Source organism: Palaemon carinicauda, chromosome 3 (assembly GCF_036898095.1).
Source record: "Palaemon carinicauda isolate YSFRI2023 chromosome 3, ASM3689809v2, whole genome shotgun sequence".
In the NCBI taxonomy this organism is placed as follows: domain Eukaryota; kingdom Metazoa; phylum Arthropoda; class Malacostraca; order Decapoda; family Palaemonidae; genus Palaemon; species Palaemon carinicauda.
This window is the reverse complement of record NC_090727.1, coordinates 153502779-153529947: the sequence shown is the minus strand read 5'-3', so window position 1 is coordinate 153529947 and position 27169 is coordinate 153502779. Positions and strand designations below refer to the sequence as shown.

At 42.2% G+C, this 27169-nt stretch overlaps 1 protein-coding gene across 1 annotated transcript in view; it reads left to right on the top strand.

The window, feature by feature from the left end:
* Positions 1-1753: 1753 nt before the first annotated feature.
* Cap-G (Chromosome associated protein G) overlaps positions 1754-27169 on the top strand; it is a 64846-nt gene continuing 39430 nt past the window's right edge. The window contains exons 1-11 of the mRNA XM_068370979.1: positions 1754-1903; positions 4437-4529; positions 4999-5226; positions 13604-13832; positions 15319-15455; positions 16135-16493; positions 23535-23730; positions 23917-24141; positions 24697-24861; positions 26122-26364; positions 26878-27084. Coding sequence (XP_068227080.1) covers positions 1868-1903; positions 4437-4529; positions 4999-5226; positions 13604-13832; positions 15319-15455; positions 16135-16493; positions 23535-23730; positions 23917-24141; positions 24697-24861; positions 26122-26364; positions 26878-27084 — 2118 coding nt within the window. The 5' untranslated portion in view covers positions 1754-1867. The remainder of the gene's footprint in view (positions 1904-4436; positions 4530-4998; positions 5227-13603; positions 13833-15318; positions 15456-16134; positions 16494-23534; positions 23731-23916; positions 24142-24696; positions 24862-26121; positions 26365-26877; positions 27085-27169) is intronic.

Here is a 27169-nt window from a genome sequence, read left to right as displayed (position 1 = left end):
TTCTAGAAGAGCTGCTTACCATAGCTAAAGAGTCTCTTCTACCCTTACCAGGAGGAAAGTAGCCACTGAACAGTTACACTGCGGTAGTTAACCCCTTAGGCAAAGAAGAATTGTTTGGTAATTTCAGTGTTGTCAAGTGTAAGAGGAAAATCTGCAAAGAATAGGCCAGACTATTCGGTGTATGTGTAGGCAAAGGGAAAATGAACCATAACCAGAGAGAAGGATCTAATGTAGTATTGTCTGCCAGTCCACATAACTCTCTAGCGGTAGTATCTTAACGGGTAGCTGGTGCCCTGGCCAACCCACTAACCTACCTACTACCTGTAAATTTGATTAAGTCTGTTACGAGCTTAGCAAGTGCAAAATTAATGTTAGTAGATTCCTATCAAATTAATTTCCAGTGAACAATGGAATACCTCAAGGGAATGTGTTGCCCCCTATGTTGTTTATCCTCCTCATGGATTTTGTAATGCATAGAGCAATTTGGAATGGTGAAGAAGGATTAGACTGGATTGATAACAGGAAATTATCTGACCTTGAATATGATGGTGACGCTATCCTTATTAGCAGAACAACACAGGACTTGCGAAGCTTGCTTACCAGAATGCATGAAATATCTCAGGAGGTTGGGCTCAAGATAATCATATGAAAGACAGAGATGGTGAGAACAGACTATGCAATTGAAGATGAAATATCATTGGAAGGAGAAAGGATTAATGAGGTAGAATCATTTAAATGTTATGAACTATAATCTCTAATATAGGATCATTAGAATTTAAGTTTAATGAAAGATTGGAAAGAGGCAAATCAGACTATGGTTGGGTCAAGTAAAATTTGGAAATCAAATCGCCTGAAATTGCATATAAAAATTAGGTTATATATCAGTTTAGTGAGATCGGTGGTATGACAATGAAACAATCTCCAATAGATTTAGTAGATTTGAGAACAAAACCCTCAGAAGAATATTGGGACTTAATTGGCAGGACAGGATTAGAAAGGAAACTATAAGAGAGATTATTCAAGTGCCATATGTGGATGAGATTATGATAAGGGGTAGATAAAGATGGTTTGGGTATGCTCTTCGCACTACCAAAGAGAGATTAGTTCACCAAACTTTCAACTTGGCTTCACAAGGCACTAGAAGAGTTGGAGGATCCAGACGTACATGGCTGAGGACTATGAAGCGTGAAGTAGGAGATGATGAATGAAGTATTGAATTAAAAGCTCAAGATAAAGACGACTGACAAAATCTGACCTTTAAATATAAGGTGATTTTCTTGTTCTGTTTCCTTCATAAAATTTTAGATTTTCTTCATTAAAAGTTTTAAAAATGATTTAATTATTTTTGGAGACTTCATTCTTAAATTAAAAAATAAAATAGATAGGTAAAATATGCAGATGTAGTGGCCAATGTGGTAACGTTCCTGACCGGTGAATGCCAGACTGGGGTTCGAGCCCGGATCAAACTCGTAAGTTTCTTTGGTAGCTGCAACCTCACCATTCTTGTGAGCTAAATATAGGGTGTTTGGGGGAGCCCATAGATCTACCTGCTGAATCATCATCAGCCATTGCTTGGCCCTCCTTGCTCCTAGCTTAGGCGTTGATCATATGTAATATGATTAGTCTCTAGGGCATTGTCCTGCTTGATTTGGGCAATGTTAATGTCCCTTTCTCTCTGCCATTCATGAGTAGCCTTTAAACCTTTAAATAAAATCATTCTCCTATGAGAATGAGATAGAGAGCCGTTACAAAATCTATGAATGAAAGTACTACTACTGTTACTACGATTGGCGGTTAAAATCTCGAGCTATTTTCAAAACAAAAACAATTTTTGTTTTTTCCCTTTATATATCTGAATTATTTTTGAATGCCGAAAGATACCGACGTTACTGGATATAAAAAGGTAATATTTTTGATTGTTTGAGAACAAATTAGCTAGAAAATAACTTATTCTAATATTTTAATGTAAGCTAAGGTAATTGATATAAGTAATGTACGGTATGCATTGAAAGTTAAATTTTCTGTTAAATACATCAATTGGGAAATATTTACCTAATTTAACGAATAATAAGCATAATATATCATTAACTTTGTTCCTAAACCTTAATACAACTGTTGAACCTACTCGTTGTCTAGTATCAAGACAATTGGGGTAAATATTTACTCGTGCACCGTCCCTTCTAAACTCGGTAGGATGCAATTTCCATACTCAAAAGGTATCTTAGTTTGGGTGGATTTGAAGGTAGGTCCTAGCATCCTTCAGATAAGTTGGGAACGGGGTTCTGTAAAGTTTCAACATTCTCTAGTCCTGATCGGCAACGGTGCAAATAATTGTAGAACCCTTGTATACTAATGGCCAGTTCCTTCCGCTTGCATAGAAAAATTGGGATGTATGTTTGATAGCGGCCACCTGTGTGTATTGTTATGTCTAATATAGAATACGGCAGTGTAAGGGGCGTCGCAAGGGGGCGTTAGCCCCCCGTTAGGTAAGTAGTTAAGGACACGGTATGTAGGTTAGATTAGGGGGTAAAGTTTAAGTTGATGTCCATTTCTAATGAACTTGTGAGGAACTGGCCGCTGATATACAAAGGCTCCAAAAAATTGACACCAGCTAACATATACTTTTCCACCTAACCTAACCTACGTGTCCTTACCTACTTACCTAACAGGGGGCTAACGCCCTTTTGCGACCCCCATTTCTTGATTATATTAAGGTACAGTCCAGCCCAATGCCATCCCCTTTTGCCAGTACATAGGAGCTCGATGTTTTTCTTTTTTTGTGAGCGAAGGGAGCGCACGGCGGAGCAAAAACCATTAGATTTCGGTAATATTTCGATAGAGTCTAGTGGTTTTTTGCTTCGTCGTGCATTTGCTTCGGTCGCGAAAAAATAATCTAAGCTCCTATGTACTGGCAAGCAGTAATGGCGCTGGGTGGGACTCTATCGTGATATTACCCCTTACACTACTGTATTTTTAGTCAACCGTCATCATACTTTCAGATAGCCGCTGTCTTACACCCCATATTTATGTATATTCCTGAAATACCTATATGTACGACAGTGTGGTTTGATCTTTTATATACATTATAATTTTGCAATCATAAGAAATACCTATATGTACGACAGTGTGGTTTGATCTTTTATATACATTATAATTTTGCAATCATAAGAAATACCTATATGTACGACAGTGTGGTTTGATCTTTTATATCCATTATAATTTTGCAATCATAAGTGCTATATTCGCAACTACTTGTGTTCGTATTTTGGGTACAGTACTTGCATAACGGCAATAAATTACGGGGTAGCATTTGTAACATTAGCTGATCAATTTTTTTATATCTCACCCAATGGATTTTTTCCGTAATCTATTAAATGTTTATAATTTGCTCAATCTTTGAGAAATTATAATTTTTCTTATAATTTTTATATAAAGATCATTTTATATATAAAATTTTATTAAGATTAGACTAAATCCCATACCAGAAAGACAATTATATTGCCCTTAACCAAATCTTTTTATATTTAGTCCACACATACTTGTCATGAATTTTCTTCTTGATGAAATTTTGATAAAAGTTTAGATTATTGAATCTTTTGATATTCAGAAATTCATAATATAATTTTTTTTTTCTTTTTGAGCTTGATGACTTGGATCATTGTTTTGTAGTTTATCACTTATTTATTTATATTTTTATTTTATCCTGATTTTATTTATCTCATTATTATCTTTCTTTTCCCGTACTGAATTGCTTTACTATTGGAACTCAAGGACTTATCACTATTATTATTATTGTTATTATTATTATTATTATTATTATCATTATTATTATTATTACCTAAGCTATAGATGTAGTTGAAAAAACAGGATGCTATAAGCCCAAGGGCTCCAACAGGGAAAAATAGCCTAGTGATGAAAATATTTGCTCAAAGTTTGAACCTTCGAAGTCCCACCGATTCAACTACCTGATTTGGAAGATCATTCCACATCTTGGCCACAGCTGGAATAAAACTTCTGGAGTACGGTGTAGTAATTGAACCTCATTATGGAGAAGGCCTGACTATTAGAATTAACATCGTTCTTTTCCCCATTTCATTTGGGATTTTGATAATGATAATACAAATGATATTTCTAATTATGCGTATGATGATTGTTGGACCACCGAGGTGTGTGTTTGTATAGTTTATTTGTATAATTTAGAAATAAAAGATGTTTTAATGTTGATACTACTCTTAAAATATTTATTTGTTCATAACTTCTCATATAGTTTATTTATTTCCTTATTTCCTTTCCTCACTGGGCTATTTTTTTGCTGCTGGGGCCCTGGGGCTTATAGCATCCTGCTTTTCTAACTAGGGTTGTAACTTAGCTAGTGATAATAATGATAATATACTTATATTTTCACTGTATTACTTAATCCTTATTTCACTTTTCAGATGGGGTCCCTCGCGCAAGCGTTTGCCGACTGTCAACGGTCGATGTCCTCGCATCCGAGAATTTTGAAGCAGTTGGTTGCATTGCATAATAAGGTACTGAGTAATCTTTGTGAATGACCTACTTATAAGTACGTACCGTTTAGTGCTTATCAAATCGATTATCAAATAATCGAGATGGAGGCAGAGGATTAGATGACGAGATAAAGTGAAGGATGATATGGAGAGAAGAGGTTTGGTGGAAGAGGCTGCATCGGAGAGGGTGCATGAGGCAACTGACCTCTTTATGTAGGGTTAACGGCGGGATAGAAAATTATGGCTTTTTATTCACTATTTTTTCTTGGACCAAAATTTTTTTGTTAAAGACCCAGTTTTAAGTGAATGTATAAGAGACATTTTAGCCTAAATTTAATGCTTTTTCGTAAACATTAAGGTTAGAAATTAAGGAATCTCATCATAAATAGAAAGTATGCATTGCCTTATGTTTCCCATATTAATCGCAGTAGCAAGATTAAATATGCGTAGCATTACAACTGTGTCATGTACATTATTTCTCCAATTACAGAGTGACCTCGATACCTTCGTTGCCAATTTTACCAATTTGCTGAAGAGAAGTTTAATCCACGGAGATAAGCAGCCCGCCGTAGAAAGGACGTTGAACTTCGTCGCGAAGTTTGCCACGATGAGAAAAGACGTTTCGGGCAACAAAGAAAACGCCGAAAGGGACGAGGACGAAGAGGAGGAAGATGAAACCGATATGTTTTTGGTTCGCCTGATTGAATTTCTTCTTAACGTGAGTCGATAGCTACATCATGTGGTTTAACTTTTAGCTTATTTTACCTTCACCAACTTCGTTGCAGCGAAGGTTATGTTTTGATAGGTGTATGTTTGTATGTCTGTGTGTTTGTGATTCTCATAACTCAAAATCTATTTATTGAATCCCATGAAATTTGGTGGGACGATTTTCCTTAATCAAAGGACAATTTTATTAGATTTTGGAAGTGATTGGGTCAAAAGGTCAAGGTCACGACAAGGTAAAGAATGTCATTTTGCCATATCGCTGTCAATTTTTATCTGATTTGCCTGAAACTAGCGCCAAAATGTGCATAATTAAATTGCCTATCTTGTGATATACAACATGATATAATGATTTCATTACACTTGTTTGTGTATTTATATACAGTATTTGTATGTCTGTTTGTGTGTTTATGATTTGTATAACTCAAAAAAATTTCATCAAATCTCATGGAATTTTGATGGGATGATTGGCCATAATCTAAGGACATTTTGATTAGATTTTGAGAGTGATTGGGTCAAAAGTCAAGGCCAAGGTCACGGAGGTAAAAAACTTCTTTTTGCCATATTGTTGCCAATATTTATCTGATTTGTACGAAATTGGTGTCAGAATGTGCATGATTTAATTGCTTATGTTGTGATATATGTGTTTTGGGTTTAAATACAGAAGGTCCCTAACTTACAAACATTTGACTTACAAACTTTTGACTTACAAACATTTGGCTTACAAACTTTTGACTTACAAACATTTGGCTTACAAACTTTTGACTTATAAACATTTGACTTACAAACTTTTGACTTACTAACATTTGACTTACAGATATTTGACTTGCAAACTTTTGACTAGCAAACATTTGACTTGCAAACTTTTGACTTGCAAACTTTTGACTTGCAAACATTTGACTCGCAAACATTTGACTTGCAAACTTTTGACTTGCAAACATTTGACTTACAAACATTTGACTTACAAATATTTGACTTACAAACTTTAGACTTGCAAACTTTTGACTTACAAACATTTGACTTGCAAACTTTTGACTTACAAACTTTTGACTTACAAACATTTGACTCGCAAACTTTTGACTTACAAACATTTGACTAGCAAACTTTTGACTTACAAATATTTGACTTAGAAACTTTTGACTTACAAACATTTGACTTACAAACTTTTGACTTGCAAACATTCAGAGATACAAACACAAATTCAACTGAAATTAACAAAAATAAGATAGAAAAATACTGTAAGAAAACAATATTATGTCATTAGATATAGTAAACAAAATGACATGTATAATAACCTGAGATCTATTTCATATGAAACCTGACTATTTATGGACTTTTGTAGCCGAAAATCATAGGCATGGGATTCAGGTTAGACCTACTTAAGGCCAAAATTTAACAGAATTTGAGTTACAAACACCTTCTTGGAAGCAATTAAGTTTGTAAGCTGAGGACTTGTACCCACATCATTAACCCTTTTACCCCCCAAAGGACGTACTGGTACGTTTCACAAAACTCATCCCTTTACCCCATGGACGTACCGGTACGTCCTTGAAAAAAAAATGCTATAAAAATTTATTTTTTCATATTTTTGATAATTTTTTGAGAAAATTCAGGCATTTTCCAAGAGAATGAGACCAACCTGACCTCTCTATGACAAAAATTAAGGCTGTTAGAGCAATTTAAGAAAAATATACTGCAAAATGTGCTGGGAAAAAAATAACCCCTTGGGGGTTAAGGGTGGGAAATTTCCAAAGAGCCTGGGGGTAAAAGGGTTAACTTTCTTGGTGACATAAGAAACAGTGGCGAAGGTATGCGCTCTGCCAAGTGCTCGTTCTAGATCAACACGAACTAATTTCCCTATTTTTCAATATTAAACTTAGCCGGTGATCATATAAGCTGTCAGCTCTGCTGCCCGACAGAAAAACCTAAGGACAAAATACGCCAGCGATCGCTATACAGGTAGGGGGTGTACATCAACAGCGCCATCTGTCAAGCAGGTACTCAAGTACTCCATGTAAACACAGAACCAATTTTCTCTCTGTCGTGCCACCGGCAAGACCTACTAAATACGCTGTTGCTTACTGGATTGGTTTTCACAGATTTTGGTGAAGTACACATTTCTAGTTATTAGCTTTCGCTTTGCAGAGGTTATCTTCAATACTTCCTTGCATTCTTTGATTGAATTTTGGATTATTTGTTGACGACTTGGATAGATTTTGAATTCCCCTTTGACTAATTCAAGATGGCTGACCCTTCTCAAGTCCCTAAATACAGAAAGTGTAGTGCTAGGGACTGTTCAAGGCGTCTTCCGAAGGCCTCTATCGATCCGCACACCATTTGTTCCAATTGTCGGGGTAAAACCTGTCAATTGGAAGATCGATGTGAGGAATGCGTTGGGCTTTCGGAATTCGATTTTCTCGAATTCCTGAAATATTCACGTAGGCTAGAGAGAGATAGAGTCAGGAGAAGTTCATCTCGCTCCATTGATTTTTCCTCTCCCCATGCCCCACAACCTAATCCTTCCCCTGTAGTGGTTGCTCCTGATCCCCCTTCTAGCACTCAACAACCTTCGATGGCAGATATGATGCGTGCCATCCAGGCTCTGGGTGAGAGAGTCGAGTCATTGGCGAGTGACCGTAACCAACTCATGGCAGACGTCAAGGAGTTGAAGGGTAAGAGTGCAGTGGGTAGTGACAAAGTGAGTGGTAGTGTTGTGGAAAGTGTTAGTGTTGCGCTTGAGGGTGCGTCTGTTCGTGCCTGTCGTCCTCCCAGTCCGGGACCTCTTGCAAGCTCCCAAGCCCAGGGGAGAAGCAATGTCGTACGACCAAAGGGTTCGACAGGCTTTAATCAGCGGACAGACGTTCCCTCCGTGGTTTCGGACGTATCTTGCCAAGATCGCCCCACCCACAAGAAGACGAGAGAGCCCATTTATTCCTCGTCTGCGGAAGATGTTTCTCGGAAGAAACAATGGACCAAGGTCTCACGACCTCTCAAACGCAAGGTCCCTTCCGCGCAAGTCCAACGGCCCAGTTGTAGCCACTGGGTCAGTTCGGACTCGCTGCAGTCTTCCGATGACTGCACACCTCCTAAGAGAGGCAAAGCGGTACCGCAACAGGCAGTAACACCGTCTGTTGCCGCACCTGCTACTGTAGACCCTAAGTGGTCTTTGCTGCAGACACAATTAACATCTTTAATGCAGGACTTTCGTGCGGAGAAGGTTGACGCTGCACCCGTTAGCCTACAACCAACCACGGTTGTGCGTCCAGTTGACGCTGAGGCTACCTTCTCCCGCACTCCAGCTGTGAGAGTCCCGCCACCCATGCGCAGTGTACCCTGCCAGCCGCATGTTGACGTTCAGCGACGCACGGAACCCTCCGTTGACGTTCGCGAGTTACAACAACAACCTAAGTTGTTTTGTTTTGACGCGGTGCGTCAACCTCCGCAACCCACTGTGGTTACCACTACTCGCCCACAGCAGACTAGACAGTCAGGAGTAGACGCTTTGCGCCCCCGCGCAGCTATGGTTGTTGCCAGCTCACAGACTGGCCAACAGTTCCATGACGTTGCGTCCAGTGCAGTCACGCATGCACCCGTGCTGCCGGACTCAGCTGACCAGCCAATTCCTACTCCTTTGCCGCTTCCTCCTCAGCATTCAAACGATGGACTCTCTGATGATGACGACGCTGCACACCTTGACGACCCGCACACGGACATCGACGAACCCAAGACCACGCCTCCCTCCTTGGACTTTAGGAAAGTTCTTGCACTGTTCAAGGATATGTATCCTGATCAGTTTGTTTCTGCAGCCCCACGCTCTCCTCCATCTGAGTTCGCTTTAGGCACGCAGTCATCCGCGCCTGCCTTTACGAAGCTCGTCCTCGCCCGCTCGTCCAAGAGAGCTTTAAGAGTGTTGGGAGATTGGATGCAGTCCAAAAAGCACCTTGGGAAGACAGCATTCTTGTTTCCCCCTGCGAAACTCACTTCCAGATCGAGCGTCTGGTATGCCACGGGAGAAGTTCTCGGCTTGGGAGTTCCTGCCTCTGCCCAGGGCGACTTCTCAAGTCTAGTAGACTCTCCCCGCAGGCTGGCCATGAGACGCTCCAAGATTTGTTGGACTCCTTCAGATTTAGACCATCTGATGAAAGGAGTGTTCAGAGCCTTCGAAGTGTTTAACTTTTTGGATTGGTGTTTGGGAGCGTTGAGCAGGAAGACCTCCCCTTCTGACAAGGAAACTTCCATGCTCATTATGTCCTGCATGGACAAGGCCGTACGGGACGGTTCCAGTGAGCTTGCGGCTTCGTTCGTTTCCGGGGTCCTCAAGAAACGGGAAAACCTTTGCTCCTTCTTGTCAGCTGGAGTGACACAATGTCAGAAATCGGAGCTTATGTTTGCTCCTCTCTCGAAGTGCCTTTTCCCAGAGGAGTTGATCAAGGAGATTGCTGCCTCCTTGATTCAAAAAGACACGCATGACCTGGTTGCGTCATCTGCACGCAAAGCCACCCCTTTGCCTACCGTGTCTAGACCCAGGATGGATACTCCAGCGTCAAGATTTATTCCGCCCTTTCGTGGCAGAGCCTCCAGCAGAGGAGGTGCTCGTGCAGAAGGGAAACGTGGGAGTAAAAAGAAAGGTACCAAGTCCTTTAGAAGCAGAGTCTGACTGCCACCTTCTTCAGACAGCAGTGGGAGCCAGACTCAAGAACTACTGGCAGTCCTGGGAGAACAGGGGCGCAGATGCACAATCTGTGAAGTTGCTCAGAGAAGGGTACAAGATCCCATTCTTGCGCAAGCCCCCTCTAGCAACGACTCCCATCGACCTCTCTCCCAGGTACAGAGAGGAGGACAAGAGACTAGCTTTGAAGCAAGAGGTGTCTCTCTTACTAGAAAAGGGAGCGGTAGTCAAAGTCCGGGACCATCAATCCCCGGGCTTCTACAACCGTCTCTTCTTAGTGGTAAAGAAGACAGGAGGGTGGAGACCGGTGCTAGACGTCAGTGCTCTGAATGTCTTTGTCACAAAGCAGACGTTCGCCATGGAGACGACAAAGTCTGTTCTAGCAGCGGTCAGGAAGGAAGACTGGATGGTCTCTTTAGACCTCAAGGACGCTTACTTTCACGTCCCCATCCACCTAGATTCCCAACCTTTTCTAAGGTTCGTTTACGGGAAGGTTGTCCACCAATTTCAAGCCCTGTGCTTTGGCCTAAGCACGGCGCCTCTTGTCTTTACGAAACTGATGAGGAATATTGCCAAATTCCTGCATTTAGCAGACATCAGAGCCTCCCTCTATTTGGACGACTGGCATCTAAGAGCTTCGTCCAGTCGTCGCTGTCTGGAGAATCTAAAGTGGACTCTAGATCTGACCAAGGAATTGGGTCTCCTGGTCAATATGGAAAAGTCCCAACTGGTCCCATCCCAAACTATAGTGTACCTAGGGATGGAGATTCACAGTCAAGCTTTTCGGGCTTTTCCGTCGGCTCCCAGAATAAGTCAAGCCCAAGGATGCATCCAGAACATGCTAAAGAAGGACCGATGTTCAGTCAGACAGTGGATGAGTCTGATAGGGACGCTCTCATCACTGGACCAGTTCATTGCGTTAGGGAGACTGCACCTCCGTCCCCTTCAATTTCACCTAGCTGTTCACTGGAGAAAGGACAAGACGCTAGAAGCGGTCTCGATCCCTATTTCCGAGAAGATGAAGTCATCACTGACTTGGTGGAAGGACAACATCAACCTCAGAGAGGGTCTGCCCCTGGCTGTTCAGACCCCCAACCACGTTCTCTTCCCGGACGCATCGGACACGGGCTGGGGTGCGACATTAGACAGTCGGGAATGCTCGGGCACTTGGAACTCGGAGCAAAAAACGTTACATATCAACTGCAAGGAGCTACTGGCAGTTCACCTGGCCTTGAAAAGCTTCAAGTCCCTCCTTCTAGGCAAGGTGGTGGAGGTGAACTCCGACAACACCACGGCCTTGACGTACATCTCCAAGCAAGGAGGGACCCATTCTATGACGTTGTACGAGATCGCAAGGGACTTCCTCACCTGGTCAAGAGATCTAAACCTGTCTCTAGTAACGAGGTTCATTCAAGGCAACATGAATGTCATGGCGGACCGCCTCAGTCGGAAGGGTCAAATCATTCCAACAGAATGGACCCTTCACAAGAATGTATGCAAGAGACTATGGGCCACATGGGGCCAACCTACCATAGATCTCTTTGCAACCTCTATGACCAAGAGGCTCCCAAATTATTGCTCGCCAATCCCGGACCCAGCAGCAGTTCATATAGATGCTTTTCTACTGGATTGGTCCCATCTAGACCTTTATGCATTCCCCCCATTCAAGATTGTCAACAAGGTACTGCAGAAGTTCGCCTCTCACGAAGGGACAAGGTTGACGTTGGTTGCTCCCCTCTGGCCCGCGAGAGAATGGTTCACCGAGGTACTGCAATGGCTGGTGGACGTTCCCAGAACTCTTCCTCTAAGAGTGGACCTTCTACGTCAGCCACACGTAAAGAAGGTACACCCAAGCCTCCACGCTCTTCGTCTGACTGCCTTCAGACTATCGAAAGACTCTCGAGAGCTAGAGGCTTTTCGAAGGAGGCAGTCAGGGCGATTGCTAGAGCAAGGAGGACATCCACTCTTAGAGTCTACCAGTCGAAGTGGGAAGTCTTTCGAAGCTGGTGCAAGTTGGTATCAGTATCCTCAACCAGTACCTCTGTAACTCAAATAGCTGACTTCCTTTTATACCTGAGGAAGGAAAGATCTCTTTCAGCTCCCACGATCAAGGGTTACAGAAGCATGTTGGCAGCAGTCTTCCATCACAGAGGCTTAGATCTTTCCAACAACAAAGATCTACAGGACCTCCTTAAGTCTTTTGAGACCTCGAAGGAGCGTCGTTTGGCCACACCAGGTTGGAATTTAGACGTGGTACTAAGATTCCTTATGTCAGAAAGGTTCGAGCCACTACAATCAGCCTCCTTTAAAGATCTCACTTTAAAGACTCTTTTCCTCGTCTGCTAAGCAACAGCTAAAAGAGTCAGTGAGATACACGCCTTCAGCAGGAACATCGGATTTTCATCTGAAACGGCTACATGTTCTTTACAGCTTGGTTTTCTAGCCAAAAACGAACTACCTTCTCGTCCTTGGCCGAAATCGTTCGATATTCCAAGCCTTTCTAATTTGGTTGGAAATGAACTAGAAAGAGTCTTATGCCCTGTTAGAGCTCTTAAGTTCTATTTAAGACGAACTAAACCTTTACGAGGACAGTCAGAAGCTTTATGGTGTGCTATTAAGAAACCTTCTTTACCTATGTCGAAGAATGCAGTTTCCTATTATATCAGACTGTTGATACGAGAAGCTCATTCCCATCTGAATGAGGAAGACCATGCTTTGCTGAAGGTAAGGACACATGAAGTTAGAGCTGTCGCAACTTCAGTGGCCTTCAAACAAAACAGATCTCTGCAGAGTATAATGGACGCAACCTATTGGAGAAGCAAGTCAGTGTTCGCGTCTTTTTATCTTAAAGATGTCCAGTCTCTTTACGAGAACTGCTACACCCTGGGACCATTCGTAGCATCGAGTGCAGTAGTGGGCGAGGGCTCAACCACTACATTCCCCTAATTCCATAACCTTTTTAATCTTTCTCTTGAAATGTTTTTTATTGTTGTTTTTGGGTTGTCCGGAAGGCTAAGAAGCCTTTCGCAACCTGGTTGATTTGGCGGGTGGTCAAATTCTTTTCTTGAGAAGCGCCTAGATTAGAGGTTTTGATGAGGTCCTTTAGTATGGGTTGCAACCCTTGATACTTCAGCTCCTAGGAGTCGCTCAGCATCCTATGAGGATCGCGAGGCTCAGTAAGGAAGACGTACAGTACTTAAAAAGGCAGAGTAATTGTTCAAGTCGACTTCCTTACCAGGTACTTATTTATTTTATGTTTGTTATTTTGAATAACTGCTAAAATGAAATACAAAATACTTAGCTCATAATAATGTAAACAAGTAATGCTGGTCTCTACCCACCCCCATGGTTGTGAATCAGCTTATATAATCACCGGCTAAGTTTAATATTGAAAAATGTTATTTTTATTAATAAAATAAATTTTTGAATATACTTACTCGGTGATTATATATTAAAGGACCCTCCCTTCCTCCCCAATAGAGACCCAGTGGACCGAGGAGAAAATTGGTTCTGTGTTTACATGGAGTACTTGAGTACCTGCGCGACAGATGGCGCTGTTGATGTACACCCCCACCTGTATAGCGATCGCTGGCGTATTTTGTCCTTAGGTTTTTCTGTCGGGCAGCAGAGCTGACAGCTTATATGATCACCGGGTAAGTATATTCAAAAATTTATTTTACTAATAAAAATAACATATTTATAGATCCACGAAGCGAACAGCCAGGCCGTTCGATTTCGTGTCTGTCAGCTCATCAACAAGATTCTAAACAACATGGGAGAAGAGGCCGTGATCGACGACGAGTTGTTTAGCAGTATTTACGACACGATGCTGCAGCGACTGCAAGACAAGGTGGCCTCCGTCAGAGTGCAAGCTGTGCTTGCTCTGGCTCGGCTTCAGGACCCCAGGAATAAGGACTGTCCCGTCCTGAAAGGTAAGCGTACAGTACATTATTATTATTACTGTTATCATTATCATTATTATCATCTTAAGGTACAGCCCTAGTTGGAAAAGCAAGATGCTATAAGCCCAAGGATTCCAACAGGAAAAAATATCCCAGCGAGGAAAAGAAATAAGGAATTAAATCGTATAGGAACAGTCCACGTAATGAATGAAAATGATTCGATATCCTAAGAAAAGTAATGTTAAAATAAATCTGTCATATATAAACTCTGAAGAGAGAGACTATAGTCGATTTCTTTTAGCGATGCATATTTGCACCGACTCGCAGCGGTGCCCTGTTAGCTCGGAAAAGTTTCCTGATCGCTGATTGATTAGAATTCTAATCAATCAGCGATCAGAAAACTTTTCCAAGCTAAAAGGGCACCGCTGCGAGTCGGTGCAAATCTGCCTCGCTAAAAGAAATGGACTATAGTCAACCTGTTCAATATAAAAATATTTGCGAGAAGTTTGAATTTCTGAGGTTAATCATGATTACTTTTTGAAGGAGCCATTTACTGTACAGTACTTATTATTATAGTGTAAAAACTGTCATATAACTTGACGTACAGTTGGCTTCGTTAATTCCGGTATGCTTCACTGAAAGCTAAGGAGGTAAAGGTAAAAGGTAAAGGTGCCTGGTTTCAGTTCCAGTTTCATCAGAATAGTGGCCTCCCCAGTAAACAGCTTAAACTCCCGGTTCCTGAGCTGGGATCGATCTGCTGCCATGCGAATAATAGGCGAACATGCTACCGCTGTAATTTACTCAAGAGAAACTTTTTGGCAACTTTGCCTTTTAAAAAAAGTACCTGAGCTTGAAAGTAGTGATCAAAAGCATTTTTAAAAGCATTTCTATTAATTTTATGAAGTGCTGTAGAATAAATATTGTTGTTTACTTAACAGCACTTTGTAATATTAATGAAAATTCTTTTTAATCATTTATTTAAAAGTTCAGCAGCTTTTTTTTACATGCATCGTTGCCAGCAGTTTCTCTTTTGCGAAGGACAGCTTACCTGTCACAATGTAAAGTTGCTAGCTCTCCTCGAAGTGCACTGTGAAACGTACCAGAATTAATGAAGTCAACAATACAATACATACATATACCAAGGCACTTCCCCCAATTTTGGGGGGTAGCCGACATCAACAAATGAAACAAAACAAAAAAGGGGACCTCTACTCTCTACGTTCCTCCCAGCGGGGGCATAAAAACAATTAAAATAGTGCCAACTTTATCCCTGCGTGTCGTAAGAGGCAACTAAAAGGGACGGGACGAGGGGGCTAGGAACCTCCTCCCCTGTATCTACATCCTGTGAGACATCGACAAAGGAACAATACAATACTTGCTATAATTGTTGGTGTTTTTACATCAGCAAGATTTGCCTCATTATAGAGTTAGTGTGTTATTTAAACAGGGCATTTTACAAGTGTACTCATCCCAGGGCATCACTTGTCACAGTCATCCAGTGTCTTATTTCTCTCAGCATACAGGTATCATCTGTCTATGGACCCCAATCATGACGTACGTCGAGCTGTCTTGTCGGGGATAGCCATATCGTTCCAGACTTTGCCGGATGTGTTGGAACGCACGCGGGACGTAAACAACGTTGTGAGACGGGAGGTATGTTTGATTATTATTACTAGCTAAGCTACAACTGTAGTTGAAAAAGCTAGATGCTTTAAGCCCAAGGGTTTCAACAGCTTTTTTCTCAAGGCTCCCTGAAGATGTCTTAAATAGTGATGCTGATAACATCACAGATGTTTTAAAACATAAAAGAAATTTATATGATGTTCGAACATTTTTATTTTATACTAGATCATTAGAAATGAATGTTTCACAGCTGTGCTTTTAAACCTGTCATCCAGTGACATTTATTAATGAAATGAAATTAGAAAAAAAAAATACTTGTCACTTTTGCTTAGGGCAAAAGTAATTCCATTTATATATTGTTTGATGTGAAGTTGATTCATAATTCAATTTCTTTCAATTTTTTTTTAATTAAGATACTCCAAAAATGTCTTGAAGATAGTGAATTGGAATAATGATATTTTCATTTGAAAATTAAGATTGTGTGTATCTGGAAAATATCTTATACGTCTGTAATTTTAACTGGCCCTCCCTGGTCCCAGCTTGGGTGGAGAGGGGCCTTTGGCGCTGATCATATGTATATATGGTCAGTCTCTAGGGCATTGTCCTGCTCGACAGGGCAATGTCATTGTCCCTTGCCTCTTCCACTCATGAGCGGCCTTTAATCCTTTAAATGGTACTAATATTTTCTACTTTTCTAACTTTTTTCCAGGCCTTCAAAGTGCTGGCACAGAAAGTGCACATCAGATCGCTGTCAATTGCCCAGAGAGTCCGTTTGATATCCGAGGGGCTCAAGGATCGCTGCGAATCGGTGCGTAAGGCTGTAGAAAAGGGGCTGATTCAGTCGTGGCTGCGCATGGTCAACAGCAGCGTTCTGGACTTGCTGTCCTGCTTGGACGTAGAAGCGTCCGTTGCCGAGGCCGAGCTGGTTCTGACGACCTTGTTCAGAGAAAACTCTTTCGCCGACATGGCGGAGAATTTCGGACTCGACGCCGACAAGCGCATCATAGAGTACGGTCAGCTGCGACCCGAGTCGGCGTTATACTGGCGATGCTTCGCTCAGCATCTCAGGTACAGTTACCCCTTTTACCCCCAGCCTATTTGGAAATTTCCAACTCTTAACCCCCAAGGGTTATTTTTTTTCAATTAAATTTTGCAGTATATTTTTTTAAAATTACTCAAACAGCCTTATTTTCAATATTAAACTTACCCGATAATCATGTAGCTGTCAACTCTGTTGCCCGACAGAATTCTATGGAGGGATACGCCAGCTATCACAATACTAGAAGGGGGTGTTCTTACCAGCGCCACCTGTGGCCAGGTACTCAAGTACTTCTTGTTGACACCTCCTCAATTATTCCTCTGTCGTGCTTCTGACAAGACGTTCTGGGATACGCTTATGTTCTTGGAGTATTTTCACGACTTTGGTGAAGTATTTCTCTTTGATTTCGGCTGTCGCTTTACTGGAAACTTCTATATTAGCTTAGTTAGCTTTTGGAATTAATTTGATTAATTATGGTGACGAAGAGAGTATGAACTCTCGTTCACCTTTCAATGGCCGACCCTTCCCTTAGACGGAAGTGTTGGTGTCTAAGAGAGTATAGACTCTCTTTCTTAATTTTGCTTAACAAAAGTTATAGATTTATTTTATATCTCTCCGCCTCTTATAGGCCTCTTCGATTAACTTCCTTTTATTATAAACTTATTAAAATTAATTTTTATATTTGTTTATATTCGACCTTCCTAATAGTAGGCGGTCTTTTCTTGGTACCGAAGTTAATTATCGTGAGCCCGTCATTTCGGTTTTACCTGTTAACATATTATGCTATTTTAAGGTCTTTGAAAGAATTTCTTTGATAGTCTCGTATTTTTTCAAAGTTGAACTAACGTTTTGTTTGTCTCGGCAGTTGTTGACGTTCAGAACGTTTCAACTTGCACTCTATCGTTACGATAGAGAAAGAATGTTCACGGTTTCACATTGCAGTAAAGAGTAACCGTTTCTAGCGTTTTGTTCATTCTTTCTTAACTTAATGGTTTTGATCCTAATAAGGAACTTTTCTTTTTGGGAAATATTTCAGTTTTTTCCTTTAACAATAATATGTTTTAACGATATATATGATTGGGCTCTTCTCTCAGGTTCTAAGTCAAGAGAGAGAGAGAGAGAGAGAGAGAGAGAGAGATAGAGACGGAGGGAGAAAGAGGATAAACGTTTCCCTCAAGCCTGCCAGGCGTACGAGTAACGTCGTTATCGTTTTGCTCTTATCCCTAGTCTCTTTAGGGGAAGAAACTAAACGTTTCTAGAGTGATCTAGTGTTTAGTCTCTTTCCAGCCACTGAATTTTCTTTCATTAGATTTTTCTGTTACATTGTAATTCTGTTTTCGCAATTACTAACTTTTGAGAAGGATAGAATTGCGTGTTTCAGGTACAAACCACTTAAAGTTTCGAGTTCAGTGAAATAAGTGCAAACAGAAATCAAAGTGATAAGTGATTAGTGCAAAGTATGTCAGTGTTATGCGTGAGGGTACTTTTGTGCGCGCCAGTCGTCCTCCCAGTCCGGGACCTCTTGCAAGCTCCCAAGCCCAGGGGAGAAGCAATGTCGAAGGGCATAAGGGTTCGGCAGGCCTTGATCGGCGCACAGAAGTATCCTCGGTGGTTGTGGGCGTGTCTTACCGAGACCGTCACTCCCACCCGCAGACGATTGAGCCCTTATTTTGCTCGTCTGCAGAAGAGATTTAGAGGAGAAAATAAAGGCAGAGTTACGCTGGTCTCAGGTCTCAAGACCTCTTAAACGTAAAGTCCAGACCTATGCCAGACGTACGAAGTAAAGTTCAACAACCCGGATGCAGTCATTGGGTTAGCTCTGTCTCTCCTCAGTCATCAGTTTGTCGGGCTGAGAGTGCGCCTACACTCCCCCCCCCTATGCTCGCTCCGCCTGATCGCAGTACCACCTGCCAGGCGTACGATGTTGTGGACTCTACTACAGTCCATGCAAGCACAGCTTTCGGACCTGATGCGTGAGTGTCGTGCTGAGAGTGTTGCACCTCCTCCTCCTCCTGCACCGGTGGTGCACCAACCGCCTGCACCCGTTCAGCCTGTGCTGCACCCGCCTGCACCGGTGGTGCACCAACCGGCTGCACCCGTTCAGCCTGTGCTGCACCCGCCTGCACTCGCTGCACCCAGTCGCAGCACCATCTGCCAGGCGTACGATGTTGTAGACTCTACTACAGTCCATGCAAGCACAGCTTTCGGACCTGTTGTGTGAGTGTCGGGCTGAGAGTGTTGCACCTCCCCTGCACCCGTTCAGCCTGTGCTCAACCCGCCTGCACTCGCTGCACCCAGTCGCAGCACCATCTGCCAGGCGTACGATGTTGTAGACTCTACTACAGTCCATGCAAGCACAGCTTTCGGACCTGTTGTGTGAGTGTCGGGCTGAGAGTGTTGCACCTCCCCTGCACCCTTTCAGCCTGTGCTCAACCCGCCTGCACTCGCTGCACCCAGTCGCAGCACCATCTGCCAGGCGTACGATGTTGAACCTCTTTCTGTGTTCGCTGTTCCCAGTGTTGTTCAGCCTCAGCCTTCTTTAAGGCAACCTTCGGTTTGGGATCAGGAGGATTACCCCACTCTTCCTCCTCCTCCCCTGGCTGCTCCACCGGTGGTGCAACTCTCGGTGGAGGTACAACCTCTTCCACCTGTGAGTCAGTCTCCTCAGCTGCTGCACCGAGCTCAACCCGTGCACCCTGATTCTGCACCTTCCACTGTTGTTGTTCCAGCTCGTTCTGACTCTGCTGTTCAGCATACCTTACCTCCATTTTCTAACCATGGCAACAATATGAATCATGAGTTATGAATGTAAGGTAAACATTATGTTGATTTTTAAATCCCATGCAAGCATGCATAAAGCACTCTAGCACTGGTCATGGAATTTCTGAGAAATGTTAAACGCCATGCACACGCTCTGCTTTCCTTACAGCAGGCTCTGCTTACAGCAGGCTCTGCTTACTACATGCTCAGCATTCAGCATGCTCTGCATTCAGCATGCTCTGCATACAACATGCTCTGCATACAGCATGCTCTGCTTTCAGCATGCTATGCATACAACATGCTCTACATACAGCATGCTCTGCATACAGCATACTCTGCATTCATCATGCTCTGCATACCTTACCGCATGCTTCTCAACATATCTTGGGTTGTTGCCAACTCACTAGACTGTCAAGCAGTTTCATAACATTGCCTTCTAGTCTGCTGCTTTTGCACCAGTGAACCCTCACTCAGAGAACTTAGCTTTTCTAGGATAAGGTCCCTGTAGATGAGAAAGTTCTTTTCTCCCTCCTTCTGATATTCCCTTGAGGACTTTGTCATTTGGAGGGAGCCTTTAGCTGCATAACCTCTTATGGACTTTTATTTAAGCATAACATGCTTACAGGGAAGGTAATGGTTTCACTTCAGCCGCTAATCCCGTCTGTTACCACACCTGCTCCCATAGACCTTGAGCTGTGTTGCATGACATGCAGTCCAAGCTTAGTCCTTGTTAGAGGATTTTTGTTTACGGAGTCAATGTGTCACGGGGAAGACGTTCAACAACCAACAGAAGGGACTTGTTGTGACGCAGTGCGGCAACCTCAGCAACCCGTTAAGGAGTTGTCTGTACGACCCAGATAGTCTAGACAGATTCGGGTTGTCACTGTACTTCCTCGCTTGCCCATGATTGTCAGTTTACAGACTGTGCAGCAGTATCATGATCTTGTGTCCGGCTCCGTCAGACGACTGGCTTTTAAGAGCTCCCACAAGTCGTCGCTGTCTGGAGATTTTCAAATGGACTATGGATCTGACCAAGGAACTGGGCCTCCTGGTCAATTTTGAGGAGTCTCAGCTCGTTCCATCCCAGACCATTGTTTCCTTGGGTATGGATCTTCAGAGTCGAGCTTTTTGGACTTGTCCGTCGGCCCCAAGGATCTTCCAAGCCCTAGAATGCATCCAGAGCATGCTGAGAAGGAACCGATGCTTAGTCAGGCAGGGGATGAGTCTAACAGGGACACTTTCATCGCTGGCCCTGTTCATCGAGTTAGGGAGACTCCACCTCCGCCCCCTTCAGTATCATCTAGCTGCTCACTGGATAAAGGACATGACGCTAGAGACGGGCTCAGTTCCTGTTTCCGAAGAGATGAGGTCTACTCTAACGTGGTGGAAGAACAGCATTCTTCTCAAGGAAGGTCTACCTTTGGCTGTTCAGACCCCCGACCACCGTCTCTTCTCGGACGCATCGGACACGGGCTGGGGTGCGACACTGGACGGACAGGAATGCTCGGGAACATGGAATCAGGAGCAAAGGACACTTCACATCTATTGCAAGGAGTTGTTGGCAGTTCATCTGGCCTTGATAAACTTCAAGTCCCTCCAGCTTACAAGGTGGTGGAGGTGAACTCCGACTACACCACAGCCTTGGCTTACATCTCCAAGCAGAGAGGGACTCATTCGAGGAAGTTGTTCAAGATCGCAAGGGACCTCCTCATTTGGTCAAAGATCGAAAGCTCACGCTGGTAACGAGGCTCATTCAGGGCGATATGAATGTCATGGCAGATCGCCTCAGCCGTAAGGGTCAGGTCTTCCCCACAGAGTGGACCCTTCACAAGAATGTTTGCAGCAGACTTTGGGCCCTGTGGGGTCTGCCAACCATAGTTCTATTCGCTACCTCGATGACCAAGAAGCTCCTCTTGTATTGTTCTCCGATTCCAGACCCAACAGCAGTTCGCGTGGATGCCTTTCTGCTGGATTGGTCCCATCTCAACCTGTATGCATTCCCGCCGTTCAAGATTGTCAACAGGGTACTTCAGAAGTTCGCCTCTCACAAAGGGACACGGTTGACGTTGGTTGCTCCCCTCTGACCCGCGAGAGAAGGGTTCACCGAGGTACTGCAATGGCTGGTCGACGTTTCCCAGGACTCTTCCTCCTAGAGTGGACCTTCTGCGTCAACCTCACGTAAAGAAGGTACACCCAAACCTCCACGCTCTTCGTCTGACTGCCTTCAGACTATCGAAAGTCTCTCAAGAACTAGAGGCTTTTCGAAGGAGGCAGCCAGAACGATTGCCAGAGCAAGGACGACATCCACTCTCAGAGTCTATCAGTCTTAATGGGAAGTCTTCCGAAGCTGGTGCAAGGCCAATGCAGTTTTCCTCAACCAGTACCACTGTAACCCAGATTGCTGACTTCCTGTTACATCTAAGGAACGTAAAATCCCTATCAGCTCCTACGATCAAGGGTTACAGAAGTATGTTGGCAGCGGTTTTCCGCCACAGAGGCTTGGATCTTTCCTCCAACAAAGATCTACAGGACCTCCTTAGGTCTTTTGAGACCTCAAAGGAACGTCGGTTGTCCACTCCAGGCTGGAATCTAGACGTGGTCCTAAGGTTCCTAATGTCATCAGGATTTGAACCGTTCCAATCAGCCTCTTTTAAGGACCTCACATTAGAAACTCTTTTCCTCGTGTGCTTAGCAACAGGTAAAAGAGTAAGTGAGATCCACGCCTTCAGCAGGAACATAGGTTTCACATCTGAAACGGCTACATGTTCCTTGCGGCTCGTTTTTTTTTTTGGCTAAAACGAGCTTCCTTCCCGTCCTTGCCCTAAGTCGTTCGAGATCCCAAACCTGTCCAACATGGTGGGGAACGAACTAGAGAGAGTACTTTGCCCTGTTAGAGCTCTTAAGTACTATTTAAGAAGGTCAAAACCATTACGAGGACAATCAGAAGCCTTATGGTGTGCTATCAAGAAGCCTTCTCTACCAATGTCTAAGAACTCAGTTTCTTACTACATCAGGCTTCTGATTAGAGAAGCAAATTCTCATCTGAAGGAAGAAGACCTTGCTTTGCTGAAGGTAAGGACACATGAAGTGAGAGCTGTGGCTACTTCAGTGGCCTTCAAACAGAACCGTTCTCTGCAGAGTGTTATGGATGCAACCTATTGGAGAAGCAAGTCAGTGTTCGCATCATTCTATCTCAAAGATGTCCAGTCTCTTTACGAGTACTGCTACACCCTGGGTCCATTCGTAGCAACGAATGCAGTAGTAGGCGAGGGCTCAGCCACTACATTCCCATAATTCCATAACTTTTTAACCTTTCTCTTGAATACTTTTTATGGGTTGTTCGGTCGGCTAAGAAGCCTTCCACATCCTTGTTGATTTGGCGGGTGGTCAATTCTTTCTTGAGAAGCGCCGAGGTTAAAGGTTGTGATGAGGTCCTTTAGTATGGGTTGCAGCCCTGTATACTTTAGCACCTTTGGGTTGATTCAGCCTCCAAGAGGAACGCTGCGCTCAGTAAGGAAGTCGAACTTAAAAAAGAGACAGAGTAACGGTTCAATTCGACTTCCTTACCAGGTACTTATTATTTCATTGTTATTTGAGATAACTGTTATATGAAATATGGGATACTTAGCTATCCTTTAATCTTGTACACTGGTTTTCACCCACCCCCCTGGGTGTGAATCAGCTACATGATTATCGGGTAAGTTTAATATTGAAAAATGTTATTTTCATTAGTAAAATAAATTTTTGAATATACTTACCCGATAATCATGATTTAATTGACCCTCCCTTCCTCCCCATAGAGAACCAGTGGGACCGAGGAATAATTGAGGAGGTGTCAACAAGAAGTACTTGAGTACCTGGCCACAGGTGGCGCTGGTAAGAACACCCCCTTCTAGTATTGTGATAGCTGGCGTATCCCTCCATAGAATTCTGTCGGGCAACAGAGTTGACAGCTACATGATTATCGGGTAAGTATATTCAAAAATTTATTTTACTAATGAAAATAACATATTTTTGTCATAGAGAGGTCAGGTTGGTCTCATTCTCTTGGAAAATGCCTGAATTAAAAAAAAAAAATTATCAGAAATATGAAAAAAAATAATTTTTATAGCATTTTTTTACAAGGACGTACCGGTACGTCCATGGGGGTAAAGGGATGAGTTTTGTGAAACGTACCAGTACGTCCTTTGGGGGTAAAAGGGTTACCATCGTATACAACGTGTAATTTGGATTTTACAGTTACCTGAAGAAGGCAGTAATTTACCCTGGATGATATTTATTTTTATTAATGATTTAAAATGCGTTTTCAGAAATGAGGGCGCAGAAGAAGCTTTGGAAACAATAATCCCTGATTTGTCCAAGTTTTCCAATTACGTTCACGAGTACGCTATCATGGATCCGAAGGACACGGGCGACGAGCAGGAGATGGCCGTCCTTTGTATGGAAAGAGAATTCGTGATGACACAGTTGATAAAGATGACAATGCTCTATGATCTAAGCGACGAGGTAATATGATTTTCTATCGTTAGTGCTTTGGATATTTTTTATTTAGTTAGTTTGGGTATAAGCTACCATTGTGTATCATTAGAAAAAAGGCTCTTATGCAAAATAACGAAGCTTTTAAACTGCACGATTAAATTTTTATTGCTTTTCTCTTCCACCATTTTATACTAATTCGAAGCTTGATTTTAGGTTGGCCGTCGTTCGTTAGATAACCTCGTGAGAAGTTTGCTGATCAGCAACAAAATTGAAGAAGCTTTGATCAAAGAACTGGTGGAAGTTTTTAGTAAACTGCACCCTCCTACTAGCAGAGTGACCCAGCTAGCCGAAATAATATCCGAAATTCGCGAGCCAGCCACGAAAACGGTCGTGATGGTGCCGGTAAGCGACGATGAGCAGAGAAAGAAAAAGATGCAGGTATGGTTGAACTATTTTGTGTCATTCTGTGTTTGTTTTGGAAAGGTTCTTGTTTTAATTTCTACACAGGAAAGTATAAAACTTCCATCGACATTTGGGCTCTTGTTTTATTTTCTACACGGGAAAGTTTATAAAACTTCCATCGACATTTGGGCTCTTGTTTTGATTTCTACACAGGAAAGTATAAAACTTCTATCGACATTTGGGCTCTTCTTGTTTTAATTTCTATACGGGAAAGTTTATAAAACTTCCCGTGACATGTGGGCTCTTGTTTTAATTTCTACACAGGAAAGTTTGTATTACTTTTATAAAGATATACAGTAAACCCAAATATGGTTTCTTTTCTTCCATTATTAAATGTCGCTTGTTTTTTACATCTTTTGATGTCGTTTAGGTTATTATAAATATTGGGATATATGTATTATGTACATTTGTTTATACATCATTCATTGATTTTTATACAAACTGCATACATTATTAAAGAAATTCCAAAATTTATTTTTATTTAGTAATAGAAAATGATAATCATCTTATATATTTCTTCCCTTCTCATAGGCAGCCAAAATTAAAGTCCGCATGAATCAGATCCGAGAGGAGATCGAAGAGTCCGCGAGGGGACTCGATTTCAGCAAAGCGCAGTTATTGAAGGAAGAGTTGGAAGAGCTCGAGATTGATCTCTCCCTCATCAACTTGGATGAAATGACTACGGAGGAAGTGCCTGTACGTTACTCGTTGATTGAGTATTTAGGAAATTGCTTTCATGTTAAGATTTTTAGGATTCAGTGTCCTTACTCTCTTATGTGAACCCCTTTACCCCCAGAGGACGTATTGGTACGTTTCACAAAACTCATCCCTTTACCCCCATGGACGTACCGGTATGTCCTTGCAAAAAACTGCTATTTAAATTTTTCTTTTCATATTTTTGATAATTTTTTTAGAACCTCAGGCATTTTCCAAGAGAATGAGACCAACCTGACCTCTCTATGACAAAAATTAAAGCTGTTAGTGCAATTTAAAAAAAAATATACTGCAAAATGTGCTGGGGAAAAAATAACCCCTGGGGGTTAAGGGTTGGAAATTTCCAAATAGCCTGGGGGTAAAAGGGTTAAGAGGTTCTCGGTCTTTCATACCACCTTGCGAAAACTCAAAGATGGCTATTATAGCTTTGACAACTGCCAAGTATTGTATGGTTTGAATGCTAAGAATTGCTATAATTACAATTCTGTTTATGGGATGTCCTCAACTTAAAAACTTAATAGGTCCTAATTAGCTGTTTGAAAGTCAAATTTTGTTTCATTTTGGCCTGTGGTAGGCCCTTACCTGAATCCCATGCCTATGATTTCCAGCCACAAAAGTCAAGAAATAGTTGGGTTTCATATGAAGTAGATATCAGGTTATTACAAATGTTGTTTTGTTTACTGTATTAGAGGATATAATATTGTATTATTACAATATTTCTTTATCTTATCTTTGTTATTTGCAGTTGGATTTGTGTTTGTAAATTGGGGACCTTATATACTTTTAAAATGAGGATCTACACAGAGGAAATTGTAGCCTTCCAGCTTTGAGGACGCTTTAGTATCTTGTTATTTGATAGTTAGCATTGGGAGGTCCATCAAATTTCCAACCCGTTAACCCTTTTACCCCCAAAGGACGTACTGGTACGTTTAACAAAACTCATCCCTTTACCCCCATGGACGTACCGGTACGTTCTTGCAAAAAACTGCCATTTACATTTGTTTTTGCATATTTTTTATAACTTTATGAAAAACTTCAGGCATTTTCCATGAGAATGAGATCAACCTGACCTCTCTATGACAAAAATTAAGGCTGTTAGAGCAATTTAATAAAAATATACTGTACTACAAAATTGCTTGAAGAAAAATAACCCCTGGGGGTTAAGGGTTGGAAATTTCCAAATAGCCTGGGGGTAAAAGGGTTAAAGAGAGGAAAACTTAAATATTCTTTTCTCTCCCTCAGGCCCAGGAGGAACGCACCGACCCCACCACGCTAAGCAAGTGTCTGATGATAGTCTGTCACATGTTTGGAAATCCAGACATATCAACCATGACCCCCACGCTGTATTCGCTCAACGAGAATCTGATTCTGCCGTGCCTTCGCTCTGAGGATCCGGTAGTGAGAAACCAAGGCGTTAAAGCCTTGGGGCTTCTGTGTCTGGTATCTAGTGATCTCGCCAAGCAGCATCTGGTGTTGTTTTTACAGGTACAGTATGTTACAGAATGCGTTACAGTACTTCTTAGCTTTTGTATTTTTCCGAGTTTGTAATTATAGCGTTGTGTTTTGTTTTGAGCATTTTTCCAACCATAATGCAGAATTTAAGAGTTCAGCATTAACCCTCTTACCCCCAAAGGACGTACTGGTACGTTTCACAAAACTCATCCCTTTACCACCTTGGACGTACCGGTACGTCCTTGCAAAAAAAGGCTATAAAAGTTTTTTTTTTTCAAATTTTTGATAATTTTTTGAGAAATTTCTGGCATTTTCCAAGAGAATGAGACCAGCCTGACCTCTCTATGACAAAAATTAAGGCTGTTAGAGCAATTTAGAAAAAATATACTGCAAAATGTGCTGGGGAAAAAATAACCCCTTGGGGGTTAAAGGTTGGAAATTTCCAAAGAGCCTGGTGGTAAAAGGGTTAAGTTCTCAAATTTTGTTCCGCAAGATTTTACTTCTGTTAATGATCAAGACGTTATCTTTTACCATTTTCCTCGACAGATATCGAGAATTGATGTTGAGCAAATCCAGTTGACAGCTCTCCACTGCTTATTGGACCTCCTCCTTTTGTACGGGTTAGATAACTTCACAGAGGCTGCCGAGGATTTAAACGAATTGAACGATGCCACAGTAGTCGGTGAGGCGAAGGAAGCAGAAGAGGAGAAGGAGGAGGGAGAAGGGGGTGTGATTATAGAGGCTCTTTGTCAGGTAGGTCCGGAGGCTTTGATATCTCACTTGAATCTGTTATAGTTTTCTTTGGGAGAGGTAAGGAACTATCTCGTGAAGGAACCCC